This window comes from Hyperolius riggenbachi, chromosome 7, assembly GCF_040937935.1.
Source record: "Hyperolius riggenbachi isolate aHypRig1 chromosome 7, aHypRig1.pri, whole genome shotgun sequence".
NCBI lineage: Eukaryota > Metazoa > Chordata > Amphibia > Anura > Hyperoliidae > Hyperolius > Hyperolius riggenbachi.
In genome coordinates, this window is record NC_090652.1 from 126,361,440 (window position 1) to 126,380,440 (window position 19,001).

The 19,001-nt window shown below is 44.9% G+C and overlaps 1 protein-coding gene across 4 annotated transcripts in view; it reads left to right on the plus strand.

Moving 5' to 3' along the window:
- The window catches only part of EEF2K (eukaryotic elongation factor 2 kinase), a 135,563-nt gene that overhangs the window by 76,214 nt on the left and 40,348 nt on the right, over window positions 1-19,001 (plus strand). For all 4 annotated transcript variants that reach the window (XM_068244617.1, XM_068244619.1, XM_068244618.1 and 1 more), the window contains 3 exons: window positions 12,547-12,607; window positions 14,547-14,584; window positions 17,178-17,349. In XM_068244617.1, coding sequence (XP_068100718.1) covers window positions 12,547-12,607; window positions 14,547-14,584; window positions 17,178-17,349 — 271 coding nt within the window. The remainder of the gene's footprint in view (window positions 1-12,546; window positions 12,608-14,546; window positions 14,585-17,177; window positions 17,350-19,001) is intronic.

A 19,001-nucleotide genomic window follows, 5' to 3' on the forward strand; every position in this document is an offset into this window, starting at 1 on the left:
CATCTTTCGGCACTCTTCCTTTCAGCAGCTGTGCCCTTCTGAAAGCTGCATGCGTGGCAGTTTGTAAAAATTGCTACTGCGCATGCACCAAACGCTACTAGCTACAGGATTCCGAATGAGGAGGCGCACGAGGCCACACATGCGCAGTAGCCCATGACTGGCCCAGTTGGCTAGCTTTCAGAGGGCACAGCGGCTGAATAGAACAGATTGGAACGATGGCAAGGGACCAGGATGACTACAGGGGGCCAGAAGAAGCCCCAGGTAAGTGAAATTGGCCACTTTTATTTCACTTTAGGTTCCCTTTAGCTCTTCAGTAATTATCAAGAGTAGTAATACTGTTGAGACAAAGGCTGCCCATACAGTAGTAGTAGATTTTGCGGTCCAATGGACCTAACGATAATATAACTCTCAACATTGCCTCCAGCTGAAATCGGTCGAATGGATTGTTTGGGCATGGCAAAAAATCTCAGTCACAAGGGCTCAATTGGGTACACGGCGGTAACAGCGTTCCGTTTCTTGACACCCTACGGACTCCTGCCCGGTAACCCCACGCGGTATCACAGCAACTGTGAAAATCTGATGCAATCTTAAAAATGAAGCCATTAAAGTGGACCTGAACTCTTTCACAGGCCAGAAGGAAAACATAGAGAAATATACCCTGTATGTATTTAGAGAGTAATTTAGCCTGAAAGAAGGAAGTAGACACAATGCAGATTTATTGCATGATATGTATCAACTGTAACAAAGAAATATGCTGTTGCTTATCTTTTACAGCAGAGGGGAAGTACTGAGTTCAGGTCTGCTTTAAACTAAAATTAAAAATTTGGAGAGTCATTACCATGTTACTAATGGTACTGAAGTTTTATCTTCAGGTTCACTTTACAGAGTATGCTTTCGTTGCAGAAAAAGGGAAGTAGATCTGCGGTGTACACTGTTAACAGTGTTGTCCATAACACCTCATCGTATAAACATTCCCTCTTTTGTCTGTACTAATGATCCTGAATAATATTCTAGGCATTCTGAGGGTCATTGGAAAACTTAGCACTGCTGTACTGTGCAGTATGTTATTTGCTGACATTAAGCTACACTGGCAGTGTGAGGCAGGCACGCTCCTTAGAAACCATAGTATAAAAAGGCAGCTTGGCTCATCCGCTCAGAAACCTGGGTGAGTTCCAGGAATGTTCCCAGTAAATTTGGAATGGTTTTCTGTGACACGTAGGCTTATGCTTAGTAAGGTATAAGATATACATACTGCGAATGAAAGGACACTAAATATTCCATGTGATGTGAGCAAAGCATGTGCTTTCCATGTGTCTGATGCCATCATCAAATACTATTAGTGCTTATGAGTAAGGGTACGTACAGACATACGATAACGATCGTTCGTTCTGAACGACGAACGATGTTAAAGGAGGTATCGGCCGATGATCGTTTGAAGAAAGGCTACTTTGAACATCGTTCGTGTACGAACGATCTTGGAACGAGCGTTGCGTGCGCAACATGATGTATAAACTGATTTCAAACACAAGTGTCAAAAAGAACTGTTTGAGCATGTGCAAAGCTTTGAGAACGAACGATCAACGACCGATCGTTGTACAGACATTACTTTTTGAACGATGGTCGTTGGAAAAGATCTGGCAGAATGGATCGTTCTTTACCAACGACATATCTCGTTGGTCGGTCGTTTTAATGATCGTTTGTGCACTTTTTACGAACGATCGTCGGGCAATGCCGTCGGTAACGATCGTTTCAAACGACTATAGTCGCATGTCTGTACGCACCCTTTCTCTCAGTAACCAGTTAGAATCAATACTAGTGACTTTAATGCAGTACCTTGACTTCCTGGGAGTTCTACAGTGTTTCTCAGTTGCATTAAAGCAAAACCTCTCTTGAGTAAAAACCTGTACTGGCATGAACAGCATGAAACCAAGGTGCCTGAATAGTTTCCCCCCAAAAGTAGAAATCCAGCCGTATTGATTTTTGGCACAAGTTCCCAATAAGCAGAATGATAATGTAATTATCAATACTCTGCAATTTCGCATTTTTATGCTGTTTTTGCCAGTGCCTTTAGCACACAGTTACATAGTTATTTGGGTTGAAAAAAGACATACGTCCATCAAGTCCAACCAGAAAATAAAATACACCAGTCTGCTTCCTCGCATATCCCTGTTGCACCATACATTGCCCAACACTGATTCCTCAATAATACAGTGCTTCCCCACCAACGTTTAACTCAAACATCCTCCTGCTCCCCACCGACATTAACCTTTTAGCAGCCACATAAAGTAAACCTTTATTTGGCTGCAGGGTCACATTTTTCCTGCCGCTGGGGAAGTGGGCCTTCTCCAGCCTGGCAGGCTGTGCAGTGCATGCGGCAGGGAGCTGGTACAATTACCAGTACGGCTAGATCAGCTTCTTTTCTCCTTCCCTGCAGCGGAGATGTAATCCCGACATGTCTTCTGGGTCCTGATCACACATCATATCATGGGATGGTGTCAGCGCTACAGCACCACTTAATGGTGGAAGAGGGATAATGGAAGAGTCTCTTTCACCACCCCTCTTCCACCACCGAGTGGCGCTGTAACTGTGACACCATCTCCTGGATCCCGTCCCCATGTAATATCATGTGATCTGATTTGATGGGGACCCATAAGACATGACGTAAGTTCAGCTTGGCTGCTGCAGGAGTAAGAGAAGCCGATCCAGTCATCCAGACAGGTAACTATAAGAGCTGACTACCTGCTCTGCAGGGCTGTGTCAGGCAGCAAAGTTTAGAAGACCCCCGCTGCCTTTGCACAAGTTGTCTCAAAAGAGATAACTTGTACAGGGCTGTTAAAGGGAACCAGAGACGGACAGAGAGGGAAAATGAAAAAAGATTTCATACATACCTGGGGCTTCCTCCAGCCCCATAAGCCCGGATCGCTCACATGCCGCCATCCTCCACTTCCTTTATCGGCGGTACTGGGTCCCGTCACTTCCGGCGGGCGCAGCCAATTGTCCGCATGCACAGGGGCTTCCTCCATACCTTTACGCATGTGGCTGTGCAGTATGGAGCCGCACGCGTACGGGTATGGAAGGAGCCCCTGTGATGCGGACAATTGGCCGCGTGCTGACGCCGACTGGCCGAAACTACGGGACCCTGTACCGGCGGATACAGGCAGCGGAGGGCGGCGGCGTGGGAGTGATCCGTGCGTATGGGGCTGGAGGAAGCCCCAGGTATGTATAAAAGCTTTACTTTACTTCATCTCTGGTTCTCTTTAAAGGGTTAAACTCTTCCTGATATTGAACCTTAAACGGAATGGGAACTGCATTTTAAAAAAAATGAAGCAAATACTTACCTAAGGAGAGGGAAGGCTCTGGGTCATATAGAGCCTTACATCTCCTCTCTCGGTGCTCTCTATCCTGTGTTGGCTCCCGGGGTACCGGGGTATTTGGAAGTCTTCGGGAGCCGTGTCCTCCCGAAGACGTGTGGCTCCATACTGTACAGGCGTGAGCGTGCAAGAGAGCGTGCTTGCGCAGGTGCAGTACAGGGCTGCCCTTCTACAGGAGCACTCGGGCTCCCTGAAGACTTCTGAAGCCTCCTTCGGCCGGGTAAAGCAGTATTAGACTAAATTAGTCAAATACAGCTACCGGGCGAGCCACCACTGGAAGGAGGGGACCAGGAGAGGAGCGGGAAGGCTCTATATGACCCAGAGCCTTCCCTCTCCTTGGGTAAGTATCTGTCTCATTTTTTTAAATGCGGTTCCCATTCACTTTAAAAAGGAACCTGAAGTGAGAGGAGTACAGAGACTTCCATCTTCATTCCCTTATAAACAATGCCAGTTGCCTGGCATTTTGGCGTTAGATGTTTTTCAGTTACACACCTGCAACAAGCATGCCGCCAGAGTATCAGAGTACTGTATCTGATCTGCATGCTCATTCTGGGCCAGTGACAAAATATTACAAGCAGAGCATCAGCCAAGAAGGTGGCAGGCAACTGGAACTGTTTATGAGAGACTGGAGATGGCAGCCTCCACGATCTTCTCAATTTAGGTTCCCTTCCTTCTAATCCTAAAGTTGACCTCCATACAGTGTTATATATATATATATATATATATATATATATATATATATATATATTTATATATATATATATATATATATTTATATATATATGCAGTGTATATATATATATATATGCAGTATATTTAACCACCCAAATCTACAATGCCTAATCCTAACCATTATTCACCTTCTGTTGTCTATTTGGCTTTAGTATTCAGCAATCAGTCTTTCATCTGGAATGCAATGTGGACTTAGTGGTTATTTAGGTACTGTTAGCTGCTATGATCCTGTGTGCCCCCCTCGTTATCCAATGTAACGTGTACATGTGACTGACGTGTAAAGAGATCAGCACACTGTAGCAGTACATGCCTCATGTCAGAACTACTGTGCTACTGTCTAAATATAACTTGTCAACACTTCAGTTATAATTACTGACACTGGAAGGGCTGCTAACATGCAGATAATTTGTTTTCTGTGGTTGACCCACTATATAACCGTAACTGACACACACCAAAACTGCACAGATATAACATGCAGAGTAGGACACACATTCTGACACACCATCATTTTCTTTTGTTGTATTTATTATTATGCGGACCATTGCACTTTGCACTTCAAAACTGATCTTTGAACTGCTTCTCTTATAAACCCAAACTATGTGTATTTAGAAACATATACAATCATCTTAGTGTGCAAAGAAAGTCACTAACAGCAGGCAATACAGAGTCCCTGTGCTGCATGCTATCACTTGGTGACAAATTACTTTTTGCACCATTAGCCACATGCAATTGTTGTTTGGCTTCCAAGACAAAATCCATACAGTCACCTTTTGAATTTTAAGGTGGCCATACACTGGTCGATGTGCCATTAGATCGACCAGCTGACAGATCCCTATCTGATCGAATCTGATCAGATAGGGATCGTATGGCTGCCTTTACTGCAAACAGATTGTGAATCGATTTCAGCCTGAAACCGATCACAATCTGTTCAGCTGCTCCTGCCGCCTGTCCCCCCCCCCCCCGTATACATTACCTGAGGCTGGCTCCCGGGCGTCTTCTCCGCACTGCACCGCACCGCTGTTCTTGCTCCATCCCGGCGCTTCCTGTGTTACTCCGTGACCAGGAAGTTCAAATAGAGCGCCCTCTATTTCAACTTCCTGGTCACCGGAGTGACACAGGAAGTATAAGCGTACACTGGGACATGCGGAAATGCGGTGCAGCGAGGAGAAGAGGACCCCGGAGCCAGCTTCAGGTAATGTATACATGCTCGGATCGGGCCCGAATCGTACGCCGCAAGCGACGCGCTCCTACCGCCGGGCGATCGAGGGTAATTTCCCGCACGGCGCGATCGACGGTCCGATCCGATTTCGGGAGGGAATCGGATCGGCGGGTGCGTTTAGCGCAAGCGATTGGCAGCAGATCCGATCCCAGGATCGGATCTGCTGTCGAAACGGCCGTGAATCGAGCCAGTGTATGGCCTGCTTAAGAGAAGGAATGTGCACTGCATTGTGTGCTGCTCTTTATTATAGATTAATTTGGATATTACAGGCATGCTGTATTTTTCCAAGTTAGCCACAGCACATGAAAGACTCATATTAGAGCTGTTTACTAACAGCACATGGCACACCTAGCATAAGTAATGGCTAAGGGCTGTTGCTTACTGAGAGTTGTGTAAAGTACATTCTAGAAGTGTCCCTGCTTTTGCCTTGCTGCATTCTATGGTTGAGTCGGTCGGATCACAGTGAATGTAAATAGGTACAGCTGCATTGTCCTGAAAGTCCAAGTGTTGGGAGTGAGCACTACCGTGAAACAATTCTCACACAAACTACGTTATATCTTTTTAACAATAAAGTCAAAAGATTAATATGGTACAGTATATGTGGACATACTATGGGATTGAACTTTGCATATGCCATTACCAGTTAGCAGCACCAGTTATTATTTAGCTTTTATCCTTTCATTTCCCTTCCCTTTTATTGTGAGAAAAAAGGTAAAAACCTCTACCAGGGCTCCTGATCATGTGATTATACCTAGTGATGGTGCCTTGTCAGATTGGAAGGTTACATCAGCAGAGACTGCAAGGAACCCCACCAACTCTCACCCAGTTCTCTGCTTCTCTGTGATGGAAATTCTTTCTTTTCTTCATGAATGTTTTCTTGAAAAGCTGAACATTTTCCTAGGTAGCACGGGTTGATTCAGGACAATGCTCTGATTAACATCGAGATACTGTTCAAGGAGGTTGAATATACTCTGGGTGATACAGTATTGTTATATAGTTTACATTAAAAAAAGCGCTTAGGCCCCTTTCACATTGCAGCTCGTTTTCAGCGTTTCAACGCAACGATGATATTCATTTTACCTTTCACACCCGATGCTGCGTTTCAACGTGTTGCGGGACGACGCACCCGGGAGCATTTCGTTGGGAATCAGCATTTCCCCGTCAGGTTAATTAATTACTACCGCCGCTACTCAGCATCGCACCACAGATTCTCGACGACACGCTGCAGCCTATTCAACGTGTGCAGGAGCCGTTCTCCTGCACGTGTTGTAATGTGAAAGAGGCCTTAGCTGAAAATAGAGTTTTGTTCTCTGTGAAAGTTTTTTTTCTTCCAAGCACAGATATAAATAAACTATGTAACAGCTAGGGTTGCCAGGTGTCCGGTTTTAGACCGGACAGTCCGGTTTTTGGCCGCTGTGTCCTGTCCAAAAAGGCATGTTAAACCGGACAATTAAGATGTCCGGTTTTATGCCTTTTGCCACTTGCCGCCAGTAACTCCGAAACATCCGTTCATCAGCCGTTTTGGAGTCACAGAGATCATTCTGCCCGATTAGCAATAGGGATTTGGGAAGCACTACTGTGGATATGGCACCGCCCCTGTTTGTCATCACATCACAATACTGAGATCCGCCTCCAACATGGCGGCCTGTACGGCTCCGAAGTTGCGACATGGTGATGTACGACATGCCGCGCTAACTTGTGTGCGCATGCGCAGTGTCTGTAGTGAGGCTGTCTCCTGATGGTGGGAGCGGGGTTTTCCTGCAGTTTGTAATTCGGCAAAACTGTGCAGGACTCGTCACCAGCAGTATGGCGTTCAACTTCGGATCTGCTACAGGGGCCAGCACTAACCCAGGTAGGAAGATAGTGAGAGATGGGGACACAAAGCTCGGGGGGTGTTGTATAGAAGCAGCACGCTGTCACACATCATGCTTGTCAAACCTTATGTTACTGCTGTCTCTCAACACGATTACAGCAATTGAAATACAGTTTGATTATGAAGTCAGTGTAGCCCGTTTTGGGTAACAGGCCCGCCACCCGTCCGCCAGCGCTGCGCGACCGCTGATTCGCTGCCTGGCTGTCAGTCAAAGGCACAGCCAGCCAGCTTACGCGGCGTAAGTTACGCCAGCTTAAGTACCGCCCCCGAGCCCGCGCTTCCCGACGTTGCTACGTGTAATGCTTGTGCATTTACTGGTGAAAAGCGGTCTCTTATTATGTGCATTTACTGGTGAAAAGTGGTCTCTTAAGTGCATGTACTGGTGAGGACAGTTAGTGACATGGCTATGTACTCTGTAATGTGCTGCAGAAGATGTCAGTGCGATATAAATACTGTAAAAAACATTTTTTTAAAAGCCCATTGCTTAGCCCCACTCTACATAAAAGTGCGCTTCTGACTCCGCCCCTAACTCCACCCCCTGTCCGGTTTTCTCCATCAGCCGACCTGGCAACCCTAGTAACAGCCTTGTAATCAAAGTGCTAAAATGTGGCCATTTGTGTATGAATGTGACATTCCCAGATAAAATGCCTGTTTTAAAAATGTAATCACATGACCAGAAGCAGTTTAGTGGATTTATACTTGTGCCCCTCAGTCAAGTATGTTGTGGCTCCCTTTTCATGTGCAGGGGTGCCCCTCCCATTCCATGTGCTGTCCCCTTCCATGTGTATCACCCATGTACTTTAGTAGTAGCAGTAGGGTATTGTACTTTAGCTCCCTTCAGCATCAGTTCCCCTTTTCTTGTGTCGCTCCCCATTTTCAGCCTCCTCTTTCATATGTAGCATCCTCTCTTTCATGTTCAGGTTCCTCCTTGGTCTGGAGCCACCCAAGGCCTGGGCCTTTGTTGCTTTTCCATGAATCCAGCCCTGGTAGCTGCTGCTTCTTAGATTGCATCATCCCACTCCACAGTCAGGCAGGTACAGACTGCCGTTTCTAGGAAGACTTTAACTCTTACTGTATTTAGCTCTAACTAGCCAAGGAGCTTATCCACAAACAAAAACAAGTTGTCCCACTCAGTACCTGCACAGATCTAGGAAATGTTTATGCCTGGACAGGGCCATTAAAGGACCTCTGTCGTGAAAATCTTAAAATGTAAAAAACATGTAAACATATACAAATAAGAAGTACGTTTCTTCCAGAGTAAAATGAGCCATACATTACTTTTCCCCTATGTTGCTGTCACTTTCAGTAAGTTGTAGAAATCTGACAGAACTGACAGGTTTTGGACTAGCCCATCTTCTCATGGGGGGGGGGGTTTCTTAAGGTTTTCTTTATTTTGAAAAGCACTTCGTGAATGGCAGTTGCTCCACTACAACTGCCCAAAAAGTGTGCAGCGAGCAGGGAGGCTGGCCAGCATCTTTTTCAGGAAATGTCTTTATAAAGAATAAAGGCCATGCTGAGAATCCCTCATGAAGAGATGAACTAACCCAAAACCTGTCGGTAATGTCAGATTTCTATTACCTAATGTAAGTGACAGCAACATAGGAGAAAAGTAATGTATGGCTCATTTTACTCTGGAAGAAATGTACTTATTTGTATGTGTTCAAAATGTTAAGATTTTCGCAACAGTTCCTCTTTAAAGATTTAAGCAAATGCCTTTTACAAATGTGTGTTCCTGTTCATAAGTAATGTGTACATATGCATGCTTGTTTTGTCAGTCGGTGACCCGTTCTGCTTTCCACATTCGTCTCCATATAGCTTGATCTAATGGATCTGTAACATGATGACTGTATCTCGGAGAAAGAGTCAGAATTATTATTTATGTCTTTTCTTAGTCCCACATTGTAGAACTGGGGCCAACACTGTTCTATAGATAGCTATGTTTAGACGTGGCCCAGCTGCTGGGGTAACATCATACAGAGCCCTTAAAAGGCCAAGAATAGAACAGAGAGGGACGCTTGTGCTGGGGAGCCCATTAGCCTTTAACATAAAGTGCCCAAAGTCCATCTACGCTGAGCTGTGCTGGCCATCCAGTCCACTGCGGGGTCATGCATTGTAAGGGTACTAAATCATTCATAACCAAGAAGTACCGAAAATACATTAAGACTGTTTCGTACATTGCTAGTGAAGGACTGCACTGGGGAAAATGTTTATCCAAGAAGCTTTAAGTGATACAGCTAAGAATGCATTAATAGGTCAATTTCATATATAGAGAGCGTGGGACTGTTTAAGGGGGGCCAGAGCTGTAAGGAGGACCCAACTACTATTTTCCTCCCTGTGAGGGGTCCTTCCTTCAGATCAGGTGTTTTTGTTGCTTCACTTGTTATATGTGTGAAGATTACGATGTCCACACTTGTGTTATGACCCTTGTAAGATGGGCCCCCAGGCTGTAAGGGTCACAGGGGGTAGGCAAGGGAAAGGGTGTCAACATAGGGGGCACCATCAAAGTTTAGGGGGGGTGGGGGGTTGGGCTATGATTTATGGAAGCATTTCAAGAGAAACTCCGACCAAGAATTGAAAAGTGGGTTCATGCTTCCATCTGCTGAAAAGCTTTATGGAGATGAAGATTTCATTTTTCAGCACGACCTGGCACCTGCTAACAGTGCCAAAACCACTGGTAAATGGTTTACTGACCATAGTATTACTGTGCTCAATTGGCCTGCCAACTCTCCTGACCTGAAGGCCGCTATCGAAGCATCTTAGGCCTCCATAACACCTGAGCAGTGCCACAGGCTGATTGCCTCCATGCCACGCCACAGTGAAGCAGTCATTTCTGCAAAAGGATTCCCAACCGAGTATTGAGTGCATAACTGAACATAATTATTTGAAGGTTGACTTTTTTTTTTAAAACACTTTTCTTTTATTGGTCGGATGAAATATGCTAATTTTTTGAGATAGGAAATTTGGGTTTTCATGAGCTGTATGCCAAAATCATCAATATTAAAACAATAAAAGGCTTGAACTACTTCAGTTGTGTGTATTTGAATCTAAAATATATGAAAGTCTAATATTTATCAGTACATTACAGAAAATAATGAACTTTATCACAATATGCTAATTTTTTGAGAAGATCCTGTACATCACCTGCCAACAGTAAAAATGTCACCATGTAATAAATGTCAGAATGTAAATCAGGGATTTACATTTTTTTTACAATGGGCAAACACTGACTAAATAATTTATACATAATTATTGTAAACATGAATTATTATAAAAATAATAATTATTGTAAAAAACTTTTTTATTTCATTATTTTCACTGGAGTTCCTCTTTCATGCAATGGCCTTCTGAAGTAGAGGGTTGGCACATCACAGGAATGCACTCCACACACACTGTTAGGAAATACTGAGATGAATATGGAGGCACTGCTTACCTGTCTGGTATTTGCCTGGCTGCAGTGCTAACTCTTAGGCTGTATGCATTTCCAATCACTGATAAGGAACAAGTATGTAGGCCAAGTGTTTTGCTTTTATTCATATTACAAGCTGGCTGTAAAGTCAGTGATTCGGGAAGTATTATGGCCAGAGGTTACAGGAGGGCAGCTAACATGCTTCAGAATGGCTGCCTCAGCACTTCTCTTGTGACAGGATAAAGCATGGAGGGCTCAGAACTGTTGCATGCTAGACATTGTTACAGGCAGCTGACACTGAGGTCCCCTGACCCGACATTCACTAACGCCTAACCTTCGCAGTGGACATGCTACAGATATAGGAAAGGACTGTTTATACATACTCTGAATTACTGAATGCTCAGCTAACCCAAAACATGAGCAAGGCAAATTCCAATAACAATATGGATAGTGAGTGAATATTATCACTGTGCAGAAGTGAAGTGTTGGGATAGGATATGCATTTCATGGGCCAAAATTTTTTTTTTCTCCTCTCTGGATTCAGCTGCTGGGTAGATGAATCACATGTTACCCGAAAAGTATGGGAAACAGTAAATAGCAGTCAACATTTCCCAGAATCCCTGCATTACATTAGTAGTAGTATGCATCTACATAAGCAGGTGGGACTTCGTAGTTCACAGGAAGTTGGGGTGAGCAAATTTCCTCTATTCTGCTACCACGTGGTCAGCACGGTGGCATAGTGGTTAGCACTCTAGCCTTGCAGTGCTGGGTCACTGGTTCGAATCCCAGTCAGAGGACTATCTGCATGGAGTTTGTATGTCCTCCAATTTTCTCTCACGTACAAAAACAAAAAGATGAGTTAATCGGCTTGCCCCTAGACTACAGTGGATATATGAGTAAAATAGGGATTTGATTGTGAGCTCCTCTGAGGGACAGTTAGTGTGGGTGTCTTGGGCTCAGTGAGTGTCAAGGAGCCCAGGTGCCACCTTTTTTGACCCCTTGCCAGCTTTCTCAGCTCTTTCTCAGCTCTCAGTCTTACTAGAAAGACTAATGGAGCAGCCAAAGGTACTACCTTGCCCTATTTTGTAGTAATCATTTGGAAAAAGTAATTAGTCAGTTTGCTTATGAACCATTATTTCTTGTCCATGGGAAACACAATGAGAACTCTCCATCTCTGCCCTCTGCCCTCCCCTAAACTGTGAGAAGTACCAGCTAAGCAGAGTTTGTGCAAATCTTGATGCACAGAAGGGACAGTGGTGTTTGGACATTGAAGCATGTGCCCTAACCCCATTTCATGTATTTAGGTAGCCAAGTCTGGATTTATACTTTTTCTGCCCCTAGGCCAAGTGTGTTGGAGCTCCCCTTCATAGTGCAGCTGTGCCCCTCCCGAATGCAGCAGTGCCCCTCCCATTTTATGTGCGGCCCTATCTTCCATGTGTAACATACATGTACTGCTGCTCTTCTTTATCATGTACAACTCCCTTGGACATCAGCTTCCTTTTGCATTTGCCTGCCTCCTCTTTCATATGTAGCAACCCCTACTTCATGCCCAGGTGCCTCTTTGGGCTGCAGCCGCCCAAGGCCTGGGCCTTTGTGCCCTTTACAGAATTCTGTCCCTCTAGGTAGCTTGAGAGCAAGAGGTTGATGCAAACGCTAGGCTTCATATTTCATGTAAAGACAACATAGTGGCACCTTCGTGACCTGTAGCTTCTTCCTTCTGTGGGCAGTTCACATGCATTTTCTTCTTACCTTGATAGTAGTGGTACAGCTTTTTGTGCCACCTGCAGCACAGTAAAAAATAGTGTAAAATGTAGCTGGAGGGGCATTTGTGTTAGGGCAATTTATGTGCAGTATTGACATACAAATTTCAGGGCTTTTATTTTACTCTTGCTTTACTTGAAGTACTTTTTACTGCCAGACTACTAATAAGCTGTTTTGTTTGCAGGTACAGCGCAGTGAAGGGAGAGTGGGTCCAGGATGAAGTGCTTATCAAAATGGCCTCTCAGGTAATTACTTTCTTTCTATTCTTTTGCAAAAACTGCTGTAGGTTAAGTCCAATACATAAGTTCTGGTGACAGACAGTGAGGATGAAATATTAAATGTATGTGTTAATATTCCTGCATCAGTGAGAATGCGTAAATATGGACGTAATGCGGCCCGCCGACCCCGAGGTTGGCTAAAAAAAAACAGCTGGCGGCGGGGGACTGGAGCAGCAGTGAGTGACTACGAGGGCACAGGATGGCTTCATGGGGCTGGTAGAAGCCTCAGGTAAGTGAAACTTACCCCCCCCCCCCAATCCTGCAGGCACTGGTGCATTCATTAACCTACATTAGCATTCTGAATTTGAGTACTTCTGTACTCGAAAGCCCATCCCTGGTCGCATGTATTTTCTGCTATGCAGGAAAAAAATGTTATTCAAATAAGTGTGCTCCCAGCCTTATGAGTAGCAAATGATTCATTATCACAATCAGCTACTTCTGTTCCAGCTGACCTTTGGCTCAGTTCACACTTAAAGGGATATGCCTGAAGTGCTCTGCACATGCGCAGTACCGTTTTCTCCGTCCGGCAGTGGGCGCGTGATCAGGGTCCGTGCAGCTTGGAGTTGTGCATGTACAGTAGCTGCCAACAGGCCAGCTTTGTGGGGGTTGCCCGCTGCTGGCTGGAGGGAATCAGGAGGATGTCATGGGCACAGGACGACTCCAGGGGGCTGCAAGAATCCCCAGGTAAGACTTTTTTTTTTTTTTTTTTTTTTGTGTGTGACTTAAATATCCCTTTAACCTAATTAGACCAATGGCACTGCCAGAGGGGACAGTGCAGTAGCGGCCTCTGGTGGAAATAGCCAAGCCCTAGTGGGGCCACTCCACTGCGCAGGCGTGAGACTCGATCCGCAGGAATATGAGCAGCAAGCAGCTACGGGCACACACTGTTCGGGATTCCTAGAGGTAGAAGGCATTGGTGCGCCAGTGCGATGGATTGTTAGTGGACTTTCCAGGGGGCCAGTGCTGGATCGGGGTTTCTAAGGAGGACGAGGGAAGCCTCATTAGTAACCAGAGGCTTCCCCCTCCTGAGGTAAGTAACCCCTAGGGACACTTTTTTTTTTTAAACTACTGGTACTCTTTAATGCCTATGACAGTAAATTTGCATTCATCAGTAATGTATAGGGGTTTTTTTGTTTCTATTTTCACATTACACATCTGCATGGGAAACTGTCATCACCCTGTCCTCCCTGCAATGAGAAACCATTTCTTGGTTGATGGGGAAGACTTTGGGCAGCTGTCTATCCAGTAACATTGCACTGTCATCGTAACAGGAAATGGAGCCAGGCAGTCTGGTGTTTTAAATATATATGCACAAAACATGGTGTTTGCTAATTAAACCCAAAAAACGGTTGTTAGAGTGGCCACTAGTTTAAGAACCCCCTAAAACTAACCCAAGTACTCTGAGGGGCCTCTCACACTGAAAGTCTATGGGACATATCACAATACACACGGTGCGGTGAGGAGGAAGTAGCTACTCTAACACTAGCGCAAACCTACGTTACCGTGTAACCTCTGCAGCAGCAGACCGGAAGTCATGTAAGTCTATGGTGACACACAGTAATCCCCCAAGGCTGTTTTCAGCGGTGCGGCCCCCAGGCCACACCGCAATTGCAGATTCACAGTGTGAAGCCAGCCTCAGGGGTACGAATGCCGCATGTTTAGAGCCTTGGGTATAGCTAACATATGCTTATAAAATTAATGTGGAATAACAAACAAACAATATAACAATAGGATCAATAATTAATTTCAGTTAAATGTTAAAATTATGTATCAAAATGTTTCCTACCTTCAAATTCTCAGTAGGCTGTTAAACAAAATACATCAGGAATAGAATTGCACAAACATTGTAGATACGGTATAATGCAGGCATTTTGATGCACTTATTGCTTTTTGTTATTTACTACAGGCTTTTGGCCGCGGTGCTATGAGGGAATGCTACAGAACGTAAGTAAAGGACTATTTGCTTTTTATGACAAATGATGTTACTTTAGGTCTTTTTTTACTACGTAGTGTAATAAGTGATACAAGTTGGAGCATGCACAACATCCTTCTTACATTGCAGCTTAGTGTCATGGGAAACATATGAGTGTGCAGAGTGACCCTTGTAAAAATGTGTGCTTTGAGAACGCACGTATATTTTAGAGGCTAGGAATGTACAAGGAGTTCTCTCCATTGCATTCTGTTTCATTAGGATAATGCTGAATCAGGATAACAATGCTGTGACACTAAATAATTAGAGATGTTGGTGAACTGTTCACCAGCGAATCTCTATGGGCCAGTACTACTTTCGGGTCGCTATGACCCGGAGTAGTAAGCCTGCGCAGGGCCGGCGGTGTGTGTCTTTCATCGCACGCCTGTTGCCGGGCACTCTCTGCGCATGAGCGTGACGTCACTCATGATGTGATAAACCAAAGTACCGTATGCACCCTGGAACCTAAGCATTACTTTTATTATCTGGAGCGGCATCTTGGCGTGTTATTGGTCAGTTCTAGTTTAGATAGGAGAGCCAATTTTATCTTTACAGCCATGTTTGTGTACCTTTTATCAGTCTGTTCCATCCAGCCAGATCTCCTCTACATAAACCAACAAAGGGATGAGGAAATGAACACTGTTAAATGTGAAATGCTTGCAGAGAGTTCTTTATAAAGAGAATTCCATAAACCAGACACAATTGTTTCCCCACAGATTTCAAAACAGTCCTAGGCAATATTATGGGATTTCATTCGTTTTATTCACATTCAGTTCCATTGTAACTAGACAGTACAATGTTCACCTATCAGTGATTTCAATGTTGTGGCTGATTGATGTACATAATAAAGGAAACCTAGACTACAATTAATAAAAATAAAAAGTGCTGCTAGTACGTTGAAAAGTTTGGAACCCTCCACCTGGGTCATGTCAAAATTTTTTAGAGAGGAGCTGTTAGCCATACTATCTCAGAAAAAAACACATATATAAGTAAATAAATACTTGCTCTACTTACATAACATAGGTATTGCACTGTCCACGTTTTGATTTTATTGATTTTTCTACAGTAAAAAGAGAGAAAATCCGTCTTAGCATTTCCCATTTTAACTGTGGCTATTTTGAAGCCAACTCTGATGTAATTTCCTCCCTTACTCTCCTCTGCCTGATTTTCCCGTCCTTCACTATAGAAAGTGCATTGTCTCAGCATGAGAAATATTAGCCAATCAGAGAGGAACAGAGGTGTGGGAGGGGGGAAAAGGGGGGAAAGAGGCTTCAGCCAATCAGGCTGCATTAGTTAAGTTTGAGGGGAAGTACAGAAGCAAAAAAAGACAACCCAGCATGCCCTGCAACTTCCTTTCTGTGTACCAAATAAGACTCAGGTAAACTAGGTATTGATCATTTATCAACAAGAAAAGTAATAGTGATTTTAAATTTTGGATTGCCTGGTTAGCATCCTTATTACTTGTTTTCCAGATAAAAATAAATTATTGATTTTTGATGTTATGCCCGACAGTTACACTTTAAAGGGACTCCGAGCTCAGAAAAAAAAGGAAAGTTGTACTCACCAGGGGCTTTTTCCAGCCCAGTGCTGGTCGGGAGGTCCCACGCCGGCGTCCTGGCTCCTCTCCTTCTCCCCGCTCCGGAATGGCTGGCAGGCCGCAGCCCGGGCGACACTCTCCCGAGTGTCGGGCTGCTTCTTCCGCATATGACGCGGATTACGTCACACGCCGGCCGCCTCGCGTCATCACGGCGGCCGGCGTGAAAGTACTGCGCATGCGCGAACAAAGCGCGCATGCGCAGTACTTTCACGCCGGCCGGCGTGTGACGTAATCCGCGTCATATGCGGAAGGAGCAGCCCGACACTCGGGAGAGTGTCGCCCGGGCTGCGGCCTGTCAGCCATTCCGGAGCGGGGAGAAGAAGAGGAGCCAGGACGCCGGCGTGGGACCTCCCGACCAGCACTGGGCTGGAAAAAGCCCCTGGTGAGTACAACTTTCCTTTTTTTTCTGAGCTCGGAGTCCCTTTAAATAGACTGGTTTGAGGGTGGTTCAAATGGGGCATGGCCTAGTCAATCACTAGTTATTCATTTGAACCCTTTGCACATTAAAACTCATGCACATACTGGTTGTTCTTTTTCTCAGGTCCAAATTAAAAGCCCTGCTTGCATTGTTTAAAGTGGGGAGTATTTTATCACTAAAGACTGCAGTAGTTTGTTTGTGGATCAGCCTCTTCACGTCTGACCCCTCTTATCACTCTCTATACTTACCCTATACCATGCATACTGTCTGTGAAAAATGTGATTGTGTGTGTGATTTTTAGTTTGCAGAGGGGTGATATGAATATGTATGACTTGTATATACGGTACTGTGTATTTAAAGAGAGAAATGCTCTGCTTCCTCCCAAACATTAAAATGTGTCTGTGCTAATAGTCCATGGTGTGGAAATATATTACCTCACCACATTTTCCCAGAGTTCAGTGGTTTGTGTTCTGTTTATAGCGCTGACATCACTCACACATTAGACTTGTCTGTTATTCTGTTAATGCATTCTGGAACTTTTGCACACTCACAGAAAGAAGCTGTCTAATTTCGCCCACAACCAGCAGTGGAAGCATGCTTACAATTATGTGGCCAAGCGATACCTGGAGACAGTGGACAGAGATGTGTATTTTGAAGATGTCCGACTCCAGATGGAGGCCAAGCTATGGGGTGAGGAGTACAATCGCCACAAACCACCAAAGCAGGTAAGATTACTACGTATTCTCATGGAATTTACTTGTGTGTCATTATACTCATGTCGTTAACACATGCTTCTATTAAAATAGGCGCCTGTGGCAGCAACCAAACTATCGCGCCAGTGCCAAAATTAGCTGGTTTGAGCACGCATGCCACCACCACAGAGGAGCAGTGATCTAATTGCATGTTAAAGCTCACTGTTCTTTTATTTATATATATGTATTTTGCAAGACTGTATTTAAAAATAGAAAATATGCTGTCACGGACGGTTGCGGGGCCGCAGGCGCGTCCTGTAACCGCCCGTGAAGAAAAGCGATCGCACTCGATTCTCTGCATCGATTGCGCTTCAAATCGATACAATCTGGGTTGAGTGTGTAGGGGCAGCTGAAGTCTTCTCTCAGCAGAGAGATAGCACCAGCCCAACTGCTGGATGGCTCTTTTGATATGCTAATGAGCCTGGGCCCAGAGAGTCCCTGGCTTCAAGCTGTGCTGATGGTCCATCCATCAGGTATAGACCATGACAGAAGCAATCTAGTTGGGAGAAAAGCCAGACCCTCCGTCTCCCTCCCAGCAGGGGAGCTGACACCTAGCTAGCTGCCCCAAACTTCAAAGAGCCTTTGCCTGGGAATGACCTGCTATCAATCCCAAATGTAGATCATATTCCATAAACGGCTATATGTATCATATTTTCTGTGTTGCCAGGCTGGCAGACCCTCCAAACTAACAGAGCATGTAGGGCCCGGTCTGGCGTTGGTTCTGAGAACATTTCAGAACCTTCTGAGGTAAAGACTGCCCGTTAGGCAGTTCAACAGTGCCCTAATGATACCACAGGGGTCCCACCCCTCATGTTTGGTATCAGGCTGCTGGGTACATCGAGGCAGACCTGAAAATATTAGTAAATCTGCCCTGACCTGTACGGTTCTGTGAGATAGAGCCCATATATGGTTAAGGCATGATTTCTGGTCCCCCAGGACAAGGGGAGGACTCACCTCATGTTCTAAGGGGGTGAGCGGGCCCGCCCTCACTCCCTCCTACTGAATCAGGGGCCTAAGAATGGCAGAGGAGCCAAACTCAGTGTCCTCCACCCTGAAAACATCTTGAACTCATCGGTGCCAGCTTGAGGATATGCTGGCATCCACCTGATCTGAACTCTGAACTTTGATTGAAACCCAGAACTCTGATTTTTCCCACAAAAAGGACATCTTTCCAGGAACTAAGTATTTTTCTCCTTTCTTTTATTTTTTATACTGGCTATTACTGTTTTAATAATTGTTGATTTTAATAATTGTCTGTATATATTAATTATTTATATTGTGTGAATAAACGACTTTCTCCAAGTCATTCACTGTCCGCTACCCTGCTTATCAGCACACACAGAACTGATCCCGGGTCTCTGAAGATACGCTACTGTTTGTTTGTTGTTGGCTAGACAGAATACCGTGTGTTTAACCGTTTTATTCGCAGGACTAGTCAGTCAGTAAATCGGGTCCACTGGCCCATACCAGTGGTGGTGGCAGATACCGTGGAATCGTGTGTACGTTGTAGTTACCCGTGTCTTACAGGCTCCCTTCTGGGTTGTCTGCGGCTAATTCTTAACGGTTCCTGCGCATTGACTGCGACCAGAGTTCGCATGATCTGTGCGCTGGCACCGTTTAGAAGG